The 24,343-nt window shown below is 41.3% G+C and overlaps 1 protein-coding gene across 1 annotated transcript in view; it reads right to left on the reverse strand.

The window, feature by feature from the left end:
* SARDH (sarcosine dehydrogenase) overlaps positions 1-24,343 on the reverse strand; it is a 145,519-nt gene that overhangs the window by 9,499 nt on the left and 111,677 nt on the right. Inside the window, 3 exon segments of the mRNA XM_043989221.1 lie at positions 3,481-3,616; positions 13,148-13,316; positions 15,360-15,522. Of these exon segments, the coding sequence (XP_043845156.1) occupies positions 3,481-3,616; positions 13,148-13,316; positions 15,360-15,522 (468 nt within the window).

Consider the following 24,343-nt stretch of genomic DNA (forward strand, 5'->3'; position numbering starts at 1 on the left):
CAAGGTAGCTGGGCATAGTGAAAAGAGGGCTTGCCTCAGTCAGAATCAGAAAAATGGACCAAAAACATAAGCACTCTAAGTTGCCCCAGGGAATTCTCCAAGATTATAAATTACAAATAAGTTGCCAATCTATTTTAGTGGAGGAAATTTCCTTGCTAGGAGTCCTCCACTCTGAAGAAAGCATAAATGTAGACCCAAACAAAAAACTCCACAAGTTTTCATTTTTATCATCATAACCACCACTGTCACCACCACCACCACCACCACCATCATCATTGAGATAGTATAGTAGATAGAGAAGGAGCTTCAGAACCAGAAAAACCTGGGTTCAGGTTTTGCCTCTGACATTCTGACTATGTGAATCTGTGCAAGTCACTTAACTTACCTCTCAATGCTCTAGGCAACTCAAGTAAACCCTAAATTACAGAATAAGTACTGACCTGCATTTGTAGAAGTAGATTCCTCACCTGGGAGTTCCCTATACAAATAAAATTATAGGTCTACAGCTTCTCTTCTTATCTTAGTTGCATTGATTTTGTTTGTGAAGAAGAGTTGGTTTTGGTTTGGGGGGGTGGGGCCTGGTTTGGAAGGTCCAATTTTCTCTTCCAAAAAATTTGAACTGAGAGCTTTTCCTTTCAATACATTTCCTACAGAAAGTCCAAGTATTGAAAATCATTCCATTCATCTCTCACCCTTTTCAAAACATTGTAATTGGTGCTCAGAGAATTTATTATTGATGATGAGGATAATAACAGTGTTTCTCACCCTGAAAAGCACTCTCAAATGGAAGGGCAGACCCACTCTTTCTCCCTTTTTATGCTGCTAGTTTCTCCAACTATACGGATTTAGGAAATGCTTCAAGTGTCAGGCTACCTGTGGTCTTAAGGATGATTAGTTTGGCAGCTTTGTAGAGGATGAACTAGAGAGGGAAGATGACACATTTGGAGACCAGTGAGGAAGGTGTTATAACAGAGGTGATGAGGGCAGCAACTAGAAGATACTAGCTGTGTGTGTGGAGAGAAGGAAACAAATGGAATGACAGAAGTATAGTGGTAAAATCAACGCAAATTAAAAACTGACTAGCTGAGGGCGGTAGAGAAGAGGGAAGAGTCAAGGACAACCCTGAAGTTTGAACCTGAGTGATTATCAACAAAAATAAGGAAGTTTGAAGGAGGGGCAGGTTCAGGGGAAGGAGTTGAGCTCTGTTTTGAACATGCCAATTTTGTGATTTCTACAGTGTGTGTACGTGGAGATGTTTAGAACCATGGAGGACACCCGTGTTAAGCAGGCAGGAGACGAATGAAAATCCATGAAAGAGACTGATAAGGAACAGCCATACAGGTAGAAGGAGAACCAAACTGCATTCATCTCATGGATGCCAAGCAAGGAAAGAATGTATGGAAGGAGGGAGTGGTCAACATCATTAACAGATACAGAGAAGTCCCAGAGGCTGGGAACTGAGAAAAAGCTGTCATAATTAGAAGTTAAGAGATACTTGGTGACATTGGAAAGGGTGGTTTCAGGCAAGTGGTGGGGTCCAAAGCCAGAAGTTAAGTGAGTGGGTGTTCAAGAAATGAGGAATTGGAGGCAATAAGTAGAGATGATTCTTTCTAGAAGTGTGGCAGTGAAAAGAAGGCAAGATATGGGATGACTTGAAGAGATATAAAGGTCATTTGACTAATTATCTAAGGATGGGATCTATTTGTAGACATTTAAGAAAGCCAAGTAGGTCAGAAGAGATTAAAGATGAAAGGAAAGAGATGGGCAAGCTCTTAGAAAAGAAAGGAGGGATAGGTAGAGGGAAAAGCCTTGGCCACCTGTTCCTCAGAGGTAGGAGTAAATGAGGCTCTCTTTTGAGGACAGAGAAGAGTGCTGAAGTGTGGAGTGAGGGTTGAAGGGGATCATGATACATAGCCATCATTTTCTTAGGCCAGCGGGAGGTAAGGATATCTCTGAGGGTATGGGAAAGGCTTGTGGAGAGAAGAGACTTTTGGGGGAATAGCCACTAAGAGGAATAGACTAGAGAAGAATAAGTTTCATATGCAACAGTGAGGGCCCAGTTCAGATTAGATAACATGAATTTATAGCAGATCTAGATGGCACAGACAGAGCTTGGTAATTTGATGGATAAAGTGATCGGTGGGGGTAATCTAGATTGGAGAATTGGCTGGGTGTGAATAGTAGGCTAGGGAGTCAAAAGCAAAAGTTGAACTGGCTGACTTTTAGGTAAAAACTATGAAGGGAAGAAAGTAAAGTCTTAGTAATGTTGATGAATTAAGAAAACAGAAGGATACAAAGAGTAGAGATGATAATGACTATTAGAAATTGAAATGCTTCTATACAAACAAAATTAATGCATCTAGGATAAGAAAGGAAGCAAATGAATGAATGGAGAAAATAGTTTTATCAGATCTTTAAGATAAAGATTTGGCATCCAAAATAGCAGGTGGGATCAAAAACCATTTCCCCATTAGATAAGGGACCGAAAGATGTGAACAAACAAAAGAATTGCAAACTATTAACAACCATATAATGAAATAACACATAAGAGAAATGCACATAGTAAGCACTTAAATATTTTGTTAAATTGAAAGAGCATTCATTTGCTCATTCAACCAACCAGCCAATTAAGCACTCAGCTTAACCAACAGTTGTTAAAGGCCTATATGCACAGACCATAGAGAAGATGGGATAGAGACAAAGTTTCGTTTTTAAAATGGTAGAAAAATAAGAGAGACAGAGAGAGAAGTGAGGATTCTGAAAGGATTTAGGATGACTAAAGAAAAGACATTTTTTGAGTAGAAGGTAGGAACAGTGGTTGAGATTTGAAGGAACAGAGTTTGGGTCACTGGTTGCCCTGGTCTTATCCTTTGAGTAAGATGGAGATGGCATTTAAAAATCTCATTCTTTTGGGGTTAGGAAAGAAGAGTTGTTATCCTCTGGCTCTGTCCTCAATTCTGACTAACATAAACTCTGTGCTTCAAAAGTCAGAGTCTCTTAAAAGAAAATACAAAAAACAACAGGCAGCTCAGCCTGGAGATACAGTTTACATGAGTCATTCATGTCACTGCACCAGCTTTCCATCTTGATCTGCCTCTCCTCTTCTCTCCCTTCCTCCCTCCAGCAGAGGCCTCTCTGCTCAAGGCCTTATCCATCATCACGCCCTGTCAGAAATGTCTTCCTCCCCCCTGAGCTTTTCCATAGCTGGAGCCCAGGGCCTCTGGGGAGCTGGTGGTATGGAGTAGAGTGCCAAGGACTGAGTGGGTATGGGAGGACTTCCAGCTCTCTTCTTCTCTGCCTTTCCTGTAGGTCTCACAGCCTTCTCTGGCTTATTACAGAAAAAAGCTTGGAGGAAAAACAACTCATCCTTTTGTTATCCTTCTGAGACAGAATGCTGTTCTTGACACCATTCTGCATGTCTCTTTTTGAAAGAATTTGGATTTTCAGTTTTTTAAATTGAGTTACCCCCCAAGTACTCACCGGACCTCCCTCTGGGTTCTGGATATACCCATAGGCGATGGTTTTATTGATGGTAAAGCCAAAGTCTGCCCTCCGAATGTGGCCAACTACTTTTTCATTTCTCCATATGGCTTCCAGGCCAAACATGGGCACCTTTCTGTTAAAAAAAAAAATATATATATATATATATATATATAATATATCACTCACATATTTGACAAAAATGGACTGGGGGTAGGTTACAAAAGTAAATAAGAGTCCCTCAGGGACTCTTTCATTCTTTTTTTATGTTTTTTTAATGTTATTTTAATTTTTTGCAGGGCAATGAGGGTTAAGTGACTTGCCCAGGGTCACAAAGCTAACAAGTGTCAAGTGTCTGAGACAAGATTTGAACTCAGGTCCTTCTGAATCCAGGGCTGGTGCTTTATCCACTGCACCACCTAGCTGCCCCCCGACTCTTTCATTCTAAAGAACTTACTAGGGGAGATAAATCATGCACACAACTATAACCCCAGGGCAAAGTATGATGTAAAGGGCTATGAGGGTTCAGAAGAGGGTGAGAACATCTAACTGGGAGAATTCTGGAAAGAGGATTTCAAGGAGGAGGTGGCCTTTAAGTCTTGAAGGATGGCTAGGATTTCAACAGGCAGAGGTAAAGAGGAGAAGAAGCACATCGGAAGCATGAAACATCATCAATCAAGCAATAAACAAACATTTGTTAAGTGCCAACAATGTGCCTTTAAGCACTGCACTAGGTTACAGAGATACAAAGAAGAAAAGTGAACTGGTTCCTGCCCTCAAGGAACTCACATTCTTTTGGGGAAGACAATGTGTACAAATAAATACAGAAATGAAAGTATGAGGGAAAAAAAAAATATATATATATATATATAGAGAGAGAGAGAGAGAGAGAGAGAGAGGAGAGAGGAGAGAGAGGAGAGACTACAAAGCCAATTTGGGAGGGTGGCTAGACACTGGCTACTGGATCAAACAAGTTTTTGCTTAGGAAGCGTTTTGAAGACCAAAAGGGATTTTCTTTCTTTTTTTCTTTTTGCAGGGCGATGAGGGTTAAGTGACTTGCCCAGGGTCACAGAGCTAGTAAATTTCAAGTATCTGAGGCTGGATTTGAACTCCTCCTGAATCCAGGGCTGGTGCTTTATCCACTGCGCCACCTAACTGTTCCCCAAAAGTGATTTTAAGAGGGAAAAGTGAGGTGGGAGTACATTCCAGGCATGGCATATGGCCAATGCAAAGATGTGGAGATGGAGTTTCATGTGTGAGGAACAGCAAGAAGGCTGGTTAAACCAGAGAGCACAAGAATGAGAATATTATACATTGTGGACATATGTTTATACACATATATGTATATGTATATATATATATCCACACATTTATACATACATATACACATATATACATACATACACAATAAACTTTTTTCATAAAAGTAACAATTTCTACATATGGTATATGTATGTGTGAGTCTATGTAGACCGGGAAGGTAGTTTGGGGCCAGGTGGTCAAGTGCTTTAAAAATGAAACAAAGGAGCTTCCATTTAATCTTGAAGGCAATAGGAAGCCATCAGAGTGTATCCAGTGGGAGTGTGGCATGGTCTGACTTGTACTTTAGGGGAAAATAACAGAGGTATATAGACTTAGAAATTTAGACTGTTCTTGGGAATTATTGGGTAGAATGTTTTGATTGAAGTTTTGGTTAAATGAAGGGGAACAGATTGAAATAAGGTTGGAAAGGTAGTGAAGGAGCAGGTTATGGAGGGCCCTTTGTCAATAGGGAGCCATTGGAGGTTTTTGAGCTATCAGAGGGTTTGGAATATGATATTCCAGAGGGCAAAAGAACTGGGATTACAACCAAGAATCACGGATCCAGCAAAACTGGTTATAATCCCTCAGGCGAAAAAATGGGAATTCAATAAAAGAGAGGACTTTCAGGCATTCTTATTGAAGGTTTTTGAGCTACCAAGTGATACAATCAGAGGATTAATCTCCCAAAATGGATAAAATGAATTGGAGGTGGAGAAATAATAGAGGTAGCAAGAACAGTCAGGCGATTGTTGCCTAGTCCAGGGGCAATTCTACAGAGGAAAGCTTGAGCTTTCTGGGATGTGAATGCCTAGGTAGAAAAATGGTTCCAAAACCAAAATTATGCTCATGTCACCACTTCTGTACCCAGACCTCAGAGAATAAAGCAATGGAATAAGGCAGTGATTCTGGTGTGGCACAGCAACCACGAGTCAGAAAACTTCAGTTCTAGCCTATTATTTCCAAGATTCCCTCATTTTGGAACCTGGACTTTCATTGAGAATTTCAAAATTCCTTTCTGTGTCTTCATAGTATCTGTGAAAGCCATCCTTTGGATACAGTGAATCTGGACGGTGGACAGTGGCCTTGTCTGGTTCTAGGCCCTTGCTGTGCTACTAATTTACATGACCTTCAAGGCCTCATACCACCTGGGTCTCAGTTTTCCCATCTGAAGACTAGAAACAATAGGTCCTGACCTCCCTAACTCACAAATAGATAATGGACATGGAAAGGTATTAAAGCTATGGAAAAATTGAAGGCATTCTTTTCTTTTTGGTAGACCTGCACTGAAAGTGAAGTGAAAACAATGGGCACTTGTCTCATCTTTTTAAAATCAAGCACCTTGAAAAAATACCCACAGGGCAGAAGGCTGTTTTTCTCTCTTGTTTCTAAGTAGATTTCTGGATGTTGAAGATTCAGATCCAATGGCGCTCTCTGAATCAGCTTTTCACTTGTCTGAGACCTTGTCCCTGCTTAGTGGAGGGCCCTGGCACCTCAGTTCCAGCTTCCAAGCGAGAGCTGTGTAGAAAAGAGGAGATGGAGGAGGAAGAGGAGGAGGAGGAGGAGGAGGAGGAGACAAGCTGAAGGCTATATAAACAAGAGATAACCTAAAGAAATCCTGGGGAAAGATGACAAAACACATTTTTTTCCAGTTTATTACACTGGACACATCTTTTGAAGGACATCATAATGTGCGGCCAGGAATCTGGCCATATATGACACAGCTCTCTCTGGCTGTTAGTGATACCAGGCCCCCATCTGTGAAGCCCCATAATTGCAGTAATGCCTTTTATTAGTATTAAAAGTCTTGGGAGAATCATCAGCAGAATTATTTGTAAAAGTGTTAATACTGTTAATAGTCTTATCTTTTATGTCACTTTCTAGACCCTATCCTCTAAATAGGCATGGAAATCTTTTTTTCTAAGGCACAGCTCGGACCATTTCTTCCTCTGCTCATAAACATTCATTGGTTTCCCCATTAACTAGGGGATAAAATACCAAATCCTTAGTCTTTGGCAGTCCTTGGCATTTAGGGCCTCCCACAATTTGGCTCCAAACTCTGCTTCCAGCCTTTTTTCTTTCTTTCTTTTTTAGCCTTCTCTAGTGTTTTATTTTATTTTTCCCCAATTACATATAAAAATTTTTAACATTTGTTTTTTAAAATTTTGAGTTCCAAATTCTCTCCCTTCCTCTCTCCCCTCCCCACTCCTAGAGATGGCATGACTTATCCCTCATTACCTCACAAGATCTAAGATCCATACGGGACTTCCGAAGTTATCTAGCCTAACCTGTTCCTGACTGACCGCACCTCTATTACACTCTTGGGACAAGTGGGCATTGGGCCCCTACATGAAGACTTCCAAAAGAGGGAGAATTGGCTAACACCTGAGGTAGCCCATTCCACTTTTTGATGGCTCAGAATTTTAGGAGATTTTTCCTTAAATCTGGCTGAAATTTTCATTTCTTTGAAAAAAAGTGGCATTGCTCTTAGTTCTGTCCCCTGGGGCCAAGACAAACAATAGTGATTTACATTGGGGTGATGTCATGACTTTCAGTGAATTGGATTTAAGTGAGGGAGAGTTGTACAAGGTCACCAACCTCACTCTCTCCTCCAGAGCCATCTGGGTCCAGTGGCAAGTTATAGATCAGGATGCATGGAGATGGCCCTGGGTGTTTAAGGCAATTGAAGTTAAGTGATTTACCCAGGGTCACACAGCTAATATCTGAGATCACATTTGAACTCAGGTCCTATGAACTTCAGGGTCAGTTCTCTATCCATTGCACCACCCTGCTGATATAGCCCTTGAAGGTTTACAAAGAAATTTGTACATGTCATCCTTGCATTTGATCCTCCCACCCACCCTGAGAAATAGATGCTATTATTAGACCCATTTTGAAGACGACCAAATGGAGGCTGGGAGAGGTTAGGTGGCTTGCCCAACTAATAAGTGTCTTGGCCAAGAATGGAACTCAGGCCTTCCTGACTCTAAGTCACTGTACCATCTAGCTATTTTAACAAACCCCCATTCTTTCATGTAACATCCCTTCCAATGCTTAAAGGAAGCTGTTATATCTTTTCTAAATATTCTCTCCTCCCAGGTTAATAGTCCCAGTTCCTTCACATGATTCCCATGTGGCACATTCTCCATTGCTTTCTTTATCCTGCTTACTTTCTTCTGGGTACAATACATCTTATTTCTGTCCTTATTATAATGTGTGGCCCCACTGAACACAATATCCCAGGTGTAGCATTACCGGGATAGAGGACAACAGTGCTGTTGCCTTCCTTATGCTGAGAGGCAGTGTAAATAGTGCTCTGGACATGCTCTGGAATTGTAAATAGTGCTCATGGAGTCGGGAAAATCTGAGTTCAAATTCTGCATCAGACTCTTATTAGATTAATTCATCTAGTTATTATTAGATAATTTAAAATCAATTAAACTCTGTGGGTCTGTTTCCTCAGCTATAAAATAGCATCCAAGATCCTGAAGTTTCTCTTCTAGTTCCAAATCTATGACTCTGTCCCTCATTCAGCTGAGTCTAGAACAACATTCACTTGGAGATTATGTCAAGGACTATGGGACCCATTGGGTCCCATCACATGGGCCCATACAATGTCACACCGTTGACTCATGTTGCCTCTCCCAGCCTCCTGCCCACCCATCTTTTTCATAGGAGCTGCCGTCTCACCATGGATCATTCTCCCAAGGACCAGAAGACTACATGAATTAAGGGACATCTGAAGCCAATGAGAAACCCTTTCCTCCTCTTTTTGTTCTTGGCCTTGGCCCTTCCTTGGAGAAGAATGACAGTTATAGAGGGGACAAATGAGCATCTTAGTGTTCCAAATCAGGACTGTCTGGAACTATTATTCTAGTTTTGAAAACATTGATTAAAATTATCCCCATCCATTGCCACCCACAAAGGTAGAGAGAAAAACAAACAGAATAAAAATACATTTTGTTCTCTTGGCAAAAATCATTATTTGCCCCGTGTAGGTTGTCATTACAATTCAAATTAATTCAACTCTACACATAGTTATAAAGTATCTTTGGTGTATGAGATCCAGAGTTTTGCTAAGACATCAATCCTACTTGTCCTCATAGGGCTTACAGACTAATAAGGGGGTTTAACATATTTACTATGTAAATGTCTGTAATATAAAATAATGTACAATAAGTATATTTTAAAATGGAAAGCAAAGTGCTCTGTGAGGTCCAAGGGTTAGAAGGTGATAATCTACTGAGAGTATTCACAGAAGGCTTCATGAAGGAGAGGCATTTGAGTTGTTTTGGAGTAATGAGTAGTATTTCAACAGACATAGGAAAGATGAGAAAGTTAATTCAGACACACACAAAAAACCCAGCTTGAGTAAAGGTGTGGAGGTGGGAAAGGAAGTAGTCCTGTTTGGCTTGTAAATAGGGCCTATGTAGGCGAATTGCCTGAAAAAGTATGAAATACAATATGAAATGTAAAAAAGTAAGAAGGTATAAAATTGTAGAGAGTCTAAAATGGTGCTATTATTGCGTTAAACATTTCTTATCCCCCTTGTGGAGTTGAAGAGTAGGGAGTCTAAACTGTATGCAATGAATGATAGAGAGTTCTGTAACGATTGGAATAACGCCACCTGCTGGATACTTACTGTAGAAGAGTTCTGCCCATGAAGGGAAGGTCTTTGAGGGCAAGACCAGGAGTCAGGAAGTGATGCAGACTAGTGGGAGGAGGAAGGAAGAGACTGGCGCTCAGTCTCGGGCTTTCTTTCCTGAGGACGCTGGCGGAGAAGGGAGCTAGAAATGTGCTCTCCCTTTAATAGATAGGTATCTAGGCCTTTCTCTCTCTCTTTACCAAATTCTTATTCTCCTTAATAAATGCTTAAAAGTCTAACTCTTGCTAAAGCTTGTAATTGATTGGCGACCACTCATTAGATATTTTAGACAGACTAGCTAGAATTTTACCCCTTAACAGATGGCTGACCACGAAGAGGAAAGCTAACCCTCAGTCTTCTGATCTTCTGGTTGGGTAAGAAATTTCCCCTCCCTCTCCCTTTAACTGCTAAGTACTGGCATACTGGCTGTGTTTTTCCTTTGAATTTTTTCGAATGGACCTTTTAAACTCCCTAATTACCCTATTTTTGATTTTAGTCTGTTTAACCAGACAAATGGGAGATAAGATCATGTTAATGCTTTGTTTTTGTGGATTTTCTATTTTTCTTTTTATTTTTGTTAAAAGAGCCAGCAACTTACTCACACAAGGAAATATCTCTCCCTCTCCCAACCATGCTTTTTCAGAGAAACCTGAAGAGATTCCCGCAGCTTTTCCCAGTTCTAACACTAATTGTTGCTTTAATTTTGCATGCCTGGAGGCAATGACCCACCCTCTAGAAGCTTTTAATCCCCTAGCACCTGGAGGCAAAGTGGGGGAAGAGGAATCCAGGCCTGAGTTCAAAATCAAGTCTGATTCAAATTGCTCTGGTCCCTCCCCTCCTCTCCAGACCCCACCCTCTACTCCTCCTATGGCCAAGCCCATAGCTTCCCCTGCCTGGGAAGTCCAGAGATCTGATGCGCATGCTCAACTTTTTCTACCTGCATTTGCAGCTTCAGGCTCAGCCCTTCCCCGGCCTGGCTGTGCTTTTGAGACAATCTTAGAAAACTCTTTAAATTCCAGATATGCTTGTTTTGTTCATAATTTTGCTAACCTGCTTTTGTCTTTAATTAGTAATCTTATAAAGCATTTGTATGGTGAAAAGACTGACAGACAATATAAAGGGGTTAAAGAAGAAAAACTTAAGCTGAATAAGAATGACAACCATCAACATAGTTCAAGACTCTGCTTCTTTTGCCATGGAAGGGTATATATTTTAGAGAAATGTAGAAGTAAGCAGCAAGGTATTGATATGAGTGTTGGGGATTTTAGATATCAGAATCAAAAGTGTTCTGAATTCACTCAGAGTATTAATGTCAGTTCAGAGGTTACATAGGATTTCTATGCTATTATATATACATTTTGAAATTAATGGTATGGGTTTATTTTCATAGAGATTTTCATGCTTTTGAGATTGTGTCTTATACTTAGTTTTTAAAACAAGGAGAATATTTGTAAAAGCTTTTTATAGTCATGTGATCAAGTTTATATTTTATAGTACTCTTATTAATATTAAATTCATATTCATTTAGATTTCCCTAGTTTGAATTTCATTGTCTTTTATTATTCCATGTGTATTTTCTTCTATTCATTCATCTATCTAATTTTGAAACATGGTTTTGATTTCATAATACAATGTTAATTCTAGGAGTATTGTGCTCCCATATTCTGAGTTGTTTGTTTTTGTTATTTTTTTTTCCTCAACTGATTATTTGATCAAACTCTTTAAAGCATTTCCCTGGCAAATTGGTTGCCATGGCAAGTGTAAATTGATTCTAGAAGTATTATTTTTGATAAGCATATTCCCCCCCCCCAAAAAAAGAGGGGAACATTTGTAAAAGTTTTCTTTTTTCAAAAAAAAAAAGTTCTTTGAGATTCTGTTGTGCTTTAACTTGTATTTAAGTATGTTCTGATTTTTCACAAAAGTAATTGTATACTAAGTAAAAAAAAGGGTATTATTTGAAATTGTTGCATAATTATATATTGTGTTCTGAGTCAAGATGTATTCACATTTTTTGCAATCATTTATTATCCTCAATTTTTAAATCCATATGAGACTTGGATTATGGGAATTTATCATTTAAGACATTAATTGCCTTTATTCTGAGTTATCAGATGCCAGTTGGCCAAGATGCCATCCAATCACAAGAGGAATACATGCAAGAGCAGACACTGAACTGTCACATGAGGGGAGACATGCATGAAGTCAAGGTACGGCCGAGGGAACGGCTTTTGACAAATGTTGAGGTTGGATTCTCTTGGTTTAATATTTTATTCTCTTTTTCCCCACAATATTGTACAGATGGCTGGAAGTATTCATCCCACCCATCTCACTTCTACACCTGGCTTCTATGCTCCCTCCTATATGCCTGATGCCATGGACATCTCAATCCCATGCATCTGATTAAGTCTGACTCAGTTTCCTCCAATATGTTTGGTGGCATGGACATGTATTCCATCCACCTATTTTAAGCCTGGCATACTGCATGGACAGTATATATTGCTCAAGTGTGGGAATGTTCATATCCCATCATTTCTCTGTTCTTTTATGGTAACCCCCATAATTATCTCAGGTGTCATGATAAATACAGTGTTGAATTTGGCCTTGACACCTGTTACCAATTATATTAGATTTTTTAATTTCTCATAATGGCATGAGGATAATTAGGCAGATGATGCAAAAAGTGATAAAACAAAGACAAAAATTATTTTTATTAATTAATATTGCAGCAATTGTCTTCTCAATTACCCTCCATAAGGGGGGACTATAGTAATATTATAATTTTAAAGAATGGTTCAATTTTTGTTTTATTATATGTTTCATGTGTAACAACTAAGATTATGAATTCCCTTAGACATGTTATTGAGAACTTTCGTTGTTTGATTTGATTATTGACAAAGCTATTTTAAAGTTGTGTTAAGCTCAATGTTGTAGGAAATTTTCCTGGCTGATTACCAGCATCCACACATCAACCCCTGAAAAGACTTCCATTCCACGACTACACCTAGAGGACATCTGAGAAAAGACTTTCAGAGACTTTAAATGAACAGTTTTGATTTGTTGTTTTTGTTGTTTTTTTTTTCTCTTTCTGTTATAATATACATCATCTGTAACATGTACCCTCTGCAGAGGCCCTCCCTTTGCAAGACTAATGTCAAAGCGTCGGTTCATGAGGACAAAAAAAAAAAAATCGCCCCTCTGGACAAAACTTTCCTCTCTTCCTTTTCTATATTATTGTTCACATATTATTAGTTAGCAATAGTTATTCTTTTTACTGTTCCGTCAAGGAAACATTTTGTTTCTTGAGGAACAACAGGGGGGACTGTAACGATTGGAATAACGCCACCTGCTGGATACTTACTGTAGAAGAGTTCTGCCCATGAAGGGAAGGTCTTTGAGGGCAAGACCAGGAGTCAGGAAGTGACGCAGACTAGTGGGAGGAGGAAGGAAGAGACTGGCGCTCAGTCTCGGGCTTTCTTTCCTGAGGACGCTGGCGGAGAAGGGAGCTAGAAATGTGCTCTCCCTTTAATAGATAGGTATCTAGGCCTTTCTCTCTCTCTTTACCAAATTCTTATTCTCCTTAATAAATGCTTAAAAGTCTAACTCTTGCTAAAGCTTGTAATTGATTGGCGACCACTCATTAGATATTTTAGACAGACTAGCTAGAATTTTACCCCTTAACAGTTCTGAGCAGGAATGGTGGGACAGGGTCTCAGAGGAACTTACTTGTCAATGGTAAAGCAGACCAGGCGTCTGAGGAGACCAGAAGCCCTCTGTTTCTCTAGGGCTTCTCGTCCCAAAAAGGGAATGGTAGACTTCAGTTTGCAGGTGAAAGCCAGCCCTGCTTCTAGAGGGGTATCATCAGAACGAAGGTCTGCATGCCAGTGTCGGTAGCCTGCAGGGGATGCACAGTGTTATCACAGAGCCAAGGATAGCAAGATTTGACCAGTACAAAGACAGTATGAGCCAGTTCCTACACAGTTTGGTTTCAATCACCCAATAAACATTTGTTAAACACCTATTATATCCTAGGAACTGTACTAAATTCTGGGGATACAAAAAGAAGCAAAAGACTGTCCCTGTCCTCAAAGAGCTTACAATCTAATTGGGAAGACAGCATGCAAACAAATACATACAAAGTAAGCTATATACAGAATACATAGAAAATAATTAAGAGGGAAGACACTGGAATTAACAGAGGTTAGGGAAGACTTCCTTTAGAAGGTGGGAATTTAGATGGGACTTAGAGGAAGCCAGCCATTTCAGTAGCAAAAGTGGAGAAGGGAGATTGTTCCAGGAATGGGGGACAGACAGAGAAAATGCTGGGAGCCAAGTGATGGAATGTCTTGTTTGTGGAATAGCCAGGAGCTCAGTATCACAGGATCAAAGGGTACATGTTGGGGCCTCTTTTTTCCCACAAGGCAAGCACTCACACGAAGGTCAGAAGACACAAGGACACTCTCAAGGTTTCTCTGAAGAATTTTGGAATTGATTCTGAGACCTGAGAGACACTGGTACCCGAAAGTGTGCCTGCATCATTATTTCTATGAGCAAAGCAGAACTGCAGTAGCTCAAAGGAAATGTAATATTGTAAATGTTCATGTGAACTATTTGTGCCCAACCTGTGCTAGAGCCTTCTGATAAGCCACAGTTGACACACTGTACATTGACTCCAACATTGTGATACCATTTTATTTGTCTTTAATTACAAAGAACAAAAACAAACAAATGTGTCAGGGAATAATGTGTAAGAAGACTGGAAAGGTAGAAGGTGACAAGGTTAGGGAGGGCCTTGAATGCCAAGTAAGCATTTTGCATTTGCTCAGGAAGGCAATAGGAAGTTATTGGAGTTTATTGAGTGGGGGGGAGGGGGGAAACTGATTGGACCTGTACTCTAAGAAAATCCATTTGGTGACTGAATGGAGGATAGATTACAGTGGGGAGAGACTGGAGGCAGGCAGACCCCCCCCCCCAGCAGGCTAGTGCAGTAGTCCAGCCATGGGGCGATGAGGGCCTGTAAGAGGGGTGGCCGTGTCAGAGGAGAGAAGGGGGTATATTAGAGAGATGTTGCAAAGGTGAAATGGACGGGCCTTGGCAACAGCTTGGATGGGGGCGGGGGAGAGTGAAGAACCCAGGATGACTCCTAGGTTGTGAACCTGAGGGACTGCAGGGATGGTGTCACCCTTGATAGTAACAGAGAAGGTCAGGGTAAGGGAAGGGTTTAGGAGAAAAGTTAATGAGTTCTGTTTTGAACATGTTGAGTTTAAGATGCCTGATGGCCATTTAAAATGAGAGGGTTAGGGGCAGCTAGATGGCCAAGTGGATAGAGCACTGGCCCTGGAGTCAGGAGTAATTGAGTTCAAATCCAGCCTCAGACACTTAACACTTACTAGCTGTGTGACCCCGGGCAAGTCACTTAACCCCAATTGCCTCACTTAAAAAAAAAAATGAGAGGGTTAGATTAAATGGCCTCTAAAGTTCCTTTCATCTCTAATGTTCTATGCCCTTAGGTTCATTTGAAGGCTAACGTTCTATTATCTAAGTTCTCTTCTAGCCCCGACATTCTCTGATTCTATTATTTTATCTGAATTTTAAAAAATCAGATTAGCTGGTGATCCCTTTGAAAGGCACAGAGAATCTGAGATTGGAGGTTGGGGGAAGATGAGACACAGGATCCATAAGTTTCACTGAGGAGGGAGGGTAATATGGCTATGATAAATATCGTGCATTTATTTGTGTCAAGGGACAACATAAAGTAAGGTCCAAGTCAGGAAATGTGAGGATGTCCATACTGGTAAGGGAACAAGAAATCTAGATGGTGAAGACAGACTTGATAGATCACAATTATGCCTTGGAGAATGGCCTGGGAGGAGGTCCAGACTCAGGGAGCAGGGTTCTGGAGCATAGCAGAGGTTCTAGCATGTCAACAAGAACCTACCTTTTTCAATGCTCAGGGAATCGATTGCACGGTAGCCTGCATTGACAATACCATGCTTCGCACCTGCTTTCATCACAGCTTTGTAAACAGGTACACAGGATGCCTTGGGGATGTGCAGCTCCCATCCCATCTCCCCCACAAAAGACAATCTCATGGCTCGAACCTGTGGAAAGAACAAGAGGTCAGTTCTCATCCTTGTTCTCAGTTCTACCCTTTTTATTATCTGATCCCCAGATATATTTATGTAATAGAATCATGGGACAGCTAGGTAGTAAAGTGGATAGAGTGCCAAGCCTACAGTCACATCTTTGTGAGTTCAAATATGGCCTTAGACACTTATTAACTGTGAGACCTGGGCAAGTCACTTAAGCCTGTTTGCCTCAGTTTCCTTAACTATAATATGAACTGGAGAAGGAAAAGGCAAACAACTCTAGTAGCTCTGCCAAGAAAACTCCAAATGAAGTCACAAAGAGTCAGACAGAACTGAACTGACTGAATAACAACAAATAAAGCCACAGAATGTCAGAGTAGAAAGGTGTTCCAGATGTCATGTAGTCTGACCTCCTCATTGTATATCTGAGAAAATTAGACAATGAGAGCAGCTTGTTCAAGGTCACTCTGGGAGTTAGTAGTAGAAGCCAGGACTTGCTTGACAGGCATCCTAATTCCCATTCCAGGGTGATTTCTCCTTCACTGCCCATTGGACTGCTGAGGACATGGAAGTTAGGCTCAAGACGCTTCTTCCACTTCCCGCTGTGGTTGTCAGTGTCTTCGGTTTCCATTAGTAAAAGTTGCTTCCCAGAAAGAATCAAATCTTTTCACCTTAAGGTATAAATGAGCAATAAAGCATCCTTTGTTACCTCTCCCAGGGGAATTTGCATTTCAACCAAGGTCAAAACCTTAAGCCAAAGGAAAAATTCTCTAATGGTAGAGTTTCACACCCTGATAAGTGTGGTGTAAGCAGTTATAAGGGAAGCATATTTGGCACAAAGAGAGCCTTCTCTATGTCCTTAAAATGAGATGACATATGGGAAACAACACTTTAAAAAGTTAACACCAGAGGATCATAAAGTTTCGTTAATATAGGGGTGTAGGTCTAGAGTGGCAGTGGGAGGCTTAACTAACTTCCCTTTTCAAGAATGGTGAGGACAGAAATTTGAGGGCCATACAAAGAGCAGAAGGGAATTTTGACTTTAGGTGCAGTTAAGTAAAAACTAATTTTACAATAGTGATAAGACAGCTTATTGAGAATCTGCATGTTAGATGCTCAAGGTATTATTGGCATACTTTTGAAAGGAGTAGAGAGGATTGAGCAGATAGTCACAAAGCTGAAAAGACAACCCTTTCCCTCAAAAGGCTGGCAGTCCAGCTGCCATGACCAGCCAAACAACAGATAATTCAATCTCTTCTCCATTCCCTTGTAAGTCATTGTTTTCCCCATTGGCCCGAAGACATGGGATGTGAAACTTGCCCAATGGGTACATCATTCTACCATCCAGAATGGGAAGGACTAGGGGCAGCTAGGTGGTGCAGTAGATAAAGCACAGGCCCTGGATTCAGTAGGACCTGAGTTCAAGTCCGACCTCAGACACTTGACACTAGCTGTGTGACCCTGGGCAAGTCACTTAACCCCCATTGCCCCAGAAAAAAAATACAGAATGGGAAGGACTAATGGCTAAGTCTCTAGTTGGTAGACTCTTTCAGAATATGGGATGTCTCAGAATCTATATAGGAGAATTACAGTTTCTGTAAGGGGGGATGTACTTAGGGCCTTGAGGAGGTGACTTCCTAGACTCCACACATGTTTAGACTGCTGTTACCTAAAAACTGAGTTGTCAGCTAGTGCTTCACATCGCCCCAGAGGATCCACAAGCTAACAGTGTTCAGGCAGCTAAAGGGCAAGAGGGCTTGTGCCTTGCGATCTCGCTCTATATAGCTGGAACGATTAATGAATAGTAAAGAGTGAGATCTCTTAGGCTGCCAGGGATGCTAATTCCATTGTAAACCTGACACTCTAATCTAATGGTACCTGAGGAATTGGAGTCTGTAAGCTTTTGAAACAGCACACACTTGCTCTGTGCTTGCAATTGCTGAGGTCTTTTGAACCTCAAAATTGAAACAGAAACTGTACTTTTGACATTTCCCTGCATCCACTGTGCAGGCCTTAGGTTGTAGATAAGGATGGCCTTGTCAACTGGGTTCTAATTTTAGACAGCCTATGAGGGAGAGCCAGGCTACCAAGCCAATCTCATTTCCTAGCAGGAAAAATAAATTTTTTTTTAAATCATGTATCAAATGACCCAATAGTTCCTAATTCACATTCAGTTGGACTCTTCCCACATTGTTAACTAGAGGGGTTGTTAAACTTTGCTCAGCATTTGGAAGGGAAAAAGAGACTGTTTGTTATTGCTCCCTGTTATTATATAAAAAGAGACTAAGGCAATATCTGCATTACTCAGAACTCATTTGGAGATGGGATGACCAAGACAAGGTAATTGACATTGGTGACCCTGGTGAAATGAGGTAGGGAGCTCCAATGCCCATTTGGCCATCAGAGCAAGGAGGAAACACTGTACAGGATTTTCTCATCCTCCAGGAGTAAAGGAAACTAAAGAAATAACAGATGTGAAAAGTGCTTTGCAAAGTATTAAAGATCTAAGCTAAGGAAAGGTGTTCTTGTAAGATGAGGCTAAGGTGCAAGTGAGTGAAGTTGAGAATGGTGTATTCACACCTTCATTGAGCAGGGTATTAAAATACTAGAATGTAATAACACCTTCATTTTACAGATGAAGAATCTGAGGCATAGAGAAGGGAAAGCTCAGAGAACAGATTGAAGAAGAGACAGATCAAATAATGTGCTGAGAAGACAGTAGCATACAGCTGTGCCTTCATTTTGTTGCAAAGGGAGTAGGCGGGACATGGAGAAACAGGGACCCTGTACTTTCTGTTTTTTGCGTTGGTTTCGTTTTTGGTTTTTTTTAGTGGTGCAATGGAGGTTAAGTGACTTGTCCAGGGTCACACAGCTACTGTCAAGTGTCTGAGGCCGGATTTTTACTCAGGTCCTCCTGAATCCAGGGCCAGTGCTTTATCCACTGCGTCACCTAGCTGCCCCCCGACCCTATACTTTCTTTCTGTGTGACATGGAGCAACTCCCATATGTGTGTCTTTCTCTCCATATGTACCACCAGAACTCACCCCTTTCCGGGTTCACATGCAATCATATGGGAGATGATCTGAACTCCCCAGAAGAAAAGCTCCATAAGTCAAACCCTCAAAGAGTGCTTGCAACCAGAATTTTTTTTTTTGTTTCTTTTTTTTTTTTATTAAGTGAGGCAATTGGGGTTAAGTGACTTGTCCAGGGTCACACAGCTAGTAAGTATCAAGTATCTGAGGCCAGATTTTAACTCAGGTACTCCTGACTCCAGGGCCAGTGCTCTATTCACTGTGCCACCTAGCTGCCCCGCAACCAGAATTTCTAAGACTGAGATGATGGCCCATGTATTCCAAGTGAGATAAGGTGCAGAAAAATTCCAGATGGTCATAAAATTCAGACAGTCCCTTAGAGATGAACAGAATTGACTTTGGCCTCAATTGACCTGAGTAATTATCACCATCGAGTATTTATTAGTTCCTTATGATTAACAACTGGAAACTGCTAACATCTGGTACTTTTTAGTGGCCCCTTTTGTACTCTAGAAGGGGCCTGAACATGGCACCTCTAAAGAGGATAAGCCCAAGGGGGAAAGAAAGGAAAAGAGCAAAGGTTCAGAGGTTGGTACCTTGACTTGGAATCACTGGCAGTCACAAGAATCAGAATGAAGATGAAAGATGAAAAGGTAGGAGCCATGAGGCAGCAGGTGATAGAGTCCCACTGCTCAGATCCCATTTTGAGTGTTGGGTTCAGTCCTGGGTGCCACATTTTATAGAATTGGTTTAACTTAAACATGTATTAGGTACCTTTTATGTGTGCATACTATGTACATGTAGATACAAAGACAAAAAAAGACCAGGCCTACACTCAAAGAGCTTACATTCCTCTAGAGGGTAAATTAGAAAGCACTGGGAGATAGCAACATGGTCCAGAAGGGGAGAAAAATGTTAAATGTGGAATCAGAGGACATGATTTGAATGTTGTTTCCTTCATTAAGGTAATATGTGTAACCCTGGGTAAGTCTCTTACCTCTTCTGTGCCTCAGTCTACTCATTTGTAAAATTAGGTAGTTGGACTAGATGGCTTCTAAGGTCCTTTACAAAATTAAATCTATGACTCTGTTGATCTTATGATCCCCTATTTCAAGAGGGAAGGAGGATTAATAATTGTGAAGTCATAAAGGTCTTCTGTAGGAATTGGTGCCTGAACTGTTGTTTGAAGGAACGTAAGGGTTCTATGACTCATCTTCATGAGTTCAAACTGGGCTTCAGACACTTACTAGCTATGTGACCCTGGGCAAGTCAATTAACCCTACTTGCTTCAGTTTCCTCAGCTATAAAATGACCTGGAGAAGGAAATGGCAAACCATTCCTGTATCTTTACCACAAAAACTCCAAATGGAGTCATGAGGAGTCAGACATGGAGTGAGCTCCCAAACTCATGACACAATCGCTCCAAAAAACATCCAAATAACGCCATAGGAAAATGCCCGGAGCAGCAAAACTCACAGAAGAATGTGCTGAAATCATCTTCTAACCAAGAATGGCTTGGAAGGTCAGAAGGAGGGAGCTGCTGTGCTGATACAGGAGTCGGGCCCAACCCCACAGTCACCCTGACACAGATCCAGTCCCAGGAAGGCCTCACCAGAGAAGCAGACCCCCAGAGCCTCTGAATCAGCTGAAGCACCAGTATTGTCTGGAACTAAGCTTACAGTCTGGTGAGTGGGCTGAACCATGGGCAGGGGGGAGACTACAGGGGTCTATGCTGGTGCTAAGGCAGAACTTGGATTTTACAGCCCTGCTGAGAACTAGGAGGTAGGCCCGAGTAGCAGTGGCCCAGGTGGGTGAGGGGCACAGGCTCATCGGAGCTGACAACCACAACACACAAAGCTGGTTGATTAGCAAGTTGGTCTGAGGTCATCTAGGACCAGGGAACAGGCGGGTGAGTGAAGAACCTGATTCTCCTTAAATTATACCACCTGGGGCTTCTTAAGCTTGGGATATTGCAGCCTGGAAACAGTGCCCCACTTTAAGGAGCTAAAAGTCAAGTAAAAGAAAGGCAAGATGAGCAGACAGAGAGTGGGGCAGCTAGATGGAGTAGTGGATAGAGCACCAGCCCTGGAGTCAGGAGTACCTGAGTTCAAATTCGGCCTCAGACACTTAACACTTACTAGCTGTGTGACCCTGGGCAAGTCACTTAACCCCAATTGCCTCACTAAAAAAAAAAAAATGAGCAGACAGAGAAAGGTTAGGACCATAGAAAGTTTCTTCAGTAACAAGGAGTCAGACATGACTGAAACTACTCAACAACAACAAAGGATGCTATGAGGTAGAGGTAAGGAAGGTAAATCCTGGACAAAGGGGACAACTAAGGTGAGAGATAGAATGTCATGTATTGAAAGCAGCCAGTAGATCAGTCTGACCAGGACAGAGAGTATTTGAATGAGAATAATACAGAACACTGGGAATTGACCATAAGAACATTGACAAGATGGAGTTTGGTCAGAGGAGGGCCTTCAGGATGTTAAGGAGACTTGAAATCAATCCACATGAGGAACAGTTGAAGGGATGAGGAATGTTTAGCCTAGAGGAGAGATGGCTCAGGTGGAAAAATGATAACTGTCTTCAAATATTTGAAGGGTTATGCAGAAAGGAGAGAAGACTTACTCTGTTTGATCCCAGAAGACTAAACTAGAACCAAGTATAGCATTTTGGGGAAGATAGATATTTTTTTATTCAGTACAAAACAAAAACAAGCCAAAAAAAACTTCCTGACAATTAGAACTATTAAAAACAGAAGGGATTGGGGCAGCTAGGTGGTGCAGTGGATAGAGCACCAGCCCTGGATTCAGGAGTACCTGAGTTCAAATCCGGCCTCAGACACTTAACACTTACTAGCTGTGTGACCCTGGGCAAGTCACTTAACCCCAATTGCCTCACTAAAAAAACAACAACAACAACAACAACAGAAGGGATTGTCTTGGGAGGTAGTTGAGTTCTTCATAGCAGTAATAATATTTCACCTTTGTATAGTGCTTTAAGGTTTACCAAATGTTTTCTTCACAACAACCCTGAGAGACGGGTAGCACAAATAACACCCCATTTTACAGATAAGAAAACCGAGGTTCAGAGAGACAACCTGTTCTAAGTGACACAGAGAGGAAGCAGCAGAGCTAGGATTTGAAGCCAGGTTCTGATTCCAAAACTAGTGGTCTTGCCACTAGGTCATCATATCTCCCATTGGGGATTTGATGAAGAAAATACCTATACTGGATAGGATGTTAGATTAAATGACATCTGAAGTCCCTTCCAATATGAATGTTCTATGATTGTAAGACTATGTGACTCATCCCCCTTCTGAAGCAAGCCCATAATGATTGTAGAGAAGGATGCTTGGCAGGGACTGTGCCAGGCAGGTTATTCATAGTGCCAAAGTCTTCTGGCACACAATGCAATGCTTACAATTAGCCACACAGTAATTCCTCTTGTGGCATTGGAAGGATGACAGCATCTCCCCTTGGCATTGAAGAAGGTAACTGTGGCTGGTGCAGGGGCTGGCTTGTTTTAGTTAAAATGGCATGACCTGCTCCTTTTCATAAAAGTGATCAAATGTGACCAACTTCAAAGCAAAAAGGAACTATTCCTGATGGGAGGCCTTGGAGAGCTCAAGTTTAGAAGGCTTGGCCATCCAGATCTAGCTTCTAGGGTGAGACAACTTTTATAAAGTGAGCTGGACAAATTTCCTTGATGTCTGGTCTATTCCTAGTTCTTCCTGATGCCCAGCTGCTAACAGAATCATAATTAGGGTGGGGTGAATTGGACTTTGCCCCAGAGCCCCAAAATGTAGGGCTCTACTCCTTCAGCAATGTACAGACATCTAATAGGAAACAACAGCTAGTGAACTTTCTTCCCTGGCAACCATGCCCCAGGTGATCCTTTCTCTGGCCCATTCTTGATCTACATCTCCTCTCCATCTGCCCTGGGACTGTAAAGTTGATTTGAGGAAATGCCCTGTGAAGTGAATATGCCAACAGACTATTAGGTATGGCTCTGATTGCTATGAACAACTTTCAGGAGTTGAGGCCCCTGGGCAAAAGACCAATATCCTGTTTGGGTAGAGCTGTACCTAGCATGAGACAATGGGGTTTTGGGCCCAGGGTGCTGACATGGGCAAGGTGTACTTGTGTTGGTGTTGTGAAAGGCTACTTCCCAAATGGAGGGTACATTTCCCCAGATCTTAATTTGCAATGTTCCTAAGCAGCTGCACTATTCCCTATGATGTAAAATAGTAGATAGTAACCTTCATTATGTCATGAATTAAGAAGTATGCAGTTAAATGTTTAACAACTGGTTCTCTGAAAAAAACATTCCTACTTGACACACCCAAAAAATGTATATACAACACATTTTAAAGTTTAATCTGCATTATTAACATTTCCTCTATAACCTTCTTAAATTTAGACAATTAACAAAACAGTAAATTAAGCCCTGATTTATAGCATTTCCTGGATTTCAGAGGTGTAAATCATCACCTTGAGAATTTAACAATCAGCTCTCCTGGGTCAATAGGAATTGTCAAAAGTCAGATGACCCACAATGAAATTTCAGCTCTGCCATTTATTGCCACTTTTGCACTCTTTGGCAAGTCATATTATCTTTATGAGCCTCTTTTTCTTTACCTCTTTACAAAGCAAGGTCGAGAGAGGAGGTTTGGAATTAGATGCTTACCCTGAAAATTTAATAATCAGCTCCCCCAAGGCAGTAGGAGCCAGTTCCAGAACATCGCTGTATTGACTCCTTTCCAGTCTGGTGAAGCCTATGGACCCCTTGTCAGAATATTTTTTAGATTCACAATAGAAGAAAATGCTAAATTTCCTTTGGAGGTCAGTGAAAATAAAGATATAATTTCCCCCACCCAATTTCACAGACCTTCCCCCCACCCCGAATCTATCCACAGACCCCCTGGGAACCCATGGACCCCATGTTAAGAACCCTTGTCCTAAACTGTCACTCTTCAGGATCTCACCCTAGCCCCCATGAGTGTGCGGGCAGACTCTGATTAAGACTGCACCATCACTATCCCCCACTTCCCAAACTGAATTTTGTTCCACATGTAATGAATCCTAGTTAAAAGCTCTTGGATCATCTGACATGTTTTGTTTCCCCACTAGTGTTGGGAAGTAACTACTGCGTGTGGGTCCAGAAAGATGAGCCGCACATCAAGAGCAATAAAATGAAGGAGGGTGAGACTTGCAAAGGCAATTCGGCAATCAAATGGAGGAGGAATGTCTTTGTGGTTCTCCAAGCATCTAAAGGACCTGCTACTTTGAACAGCAAATGCCTTAGACTTTTGCATCCTGTTATCAGCAGCCAAATTTAGCAACAAAATTAAAGGGTTGGAGCAGAGACCTTTTGTGATACAAACTGTTCTCTGGGCTGCTAAGGTGTCAAGTGCATCCGCCATTGGGAGCTTCCAGTTTGGCTTCCAACACTGTCCCCAGCCTCCGGAGGATTTAATGAGAGAGTATTTATGAAAGTTCCTTGAAAATGGTAAATGGTGGGACAGATGTTAGATGTTATTTATGATGATGCTGATGCTGTTTCTATTCTGAATTCATTTCCATTTAATACAATTTAACAAAAATGGTCTAAGGGAAAGAGCGCTAGACTGGAAGTCAGAAGACCTGTAATTAAAACTCAGTTCTGCCATTTACTACTACTTTTGTGATCATTGTCAAGTAATTTAACCCTTATGAGCCTCTTTTTCTTTACATCTATACAATTCAGGATTGAAGGAGAGAGGAGCATTGGGCTAGAAAATCCCTAAGTTCCTT

Source organism: Dromiciops gliroides, chromosome 2 (assembly GCF_019393635.1).
Source record: "Dromiciops gliroides isolate mDroGli1 chromosome 2, mDroGli1.pri, whole genome shotgun sequence".
Taxonomy (NCBI): Eukaryota; Metazoa; Chordata; class Mammalia; order Microbiotheria; family Microbiotheriidae; genus Dromiciops; species Dromiciops gliroides.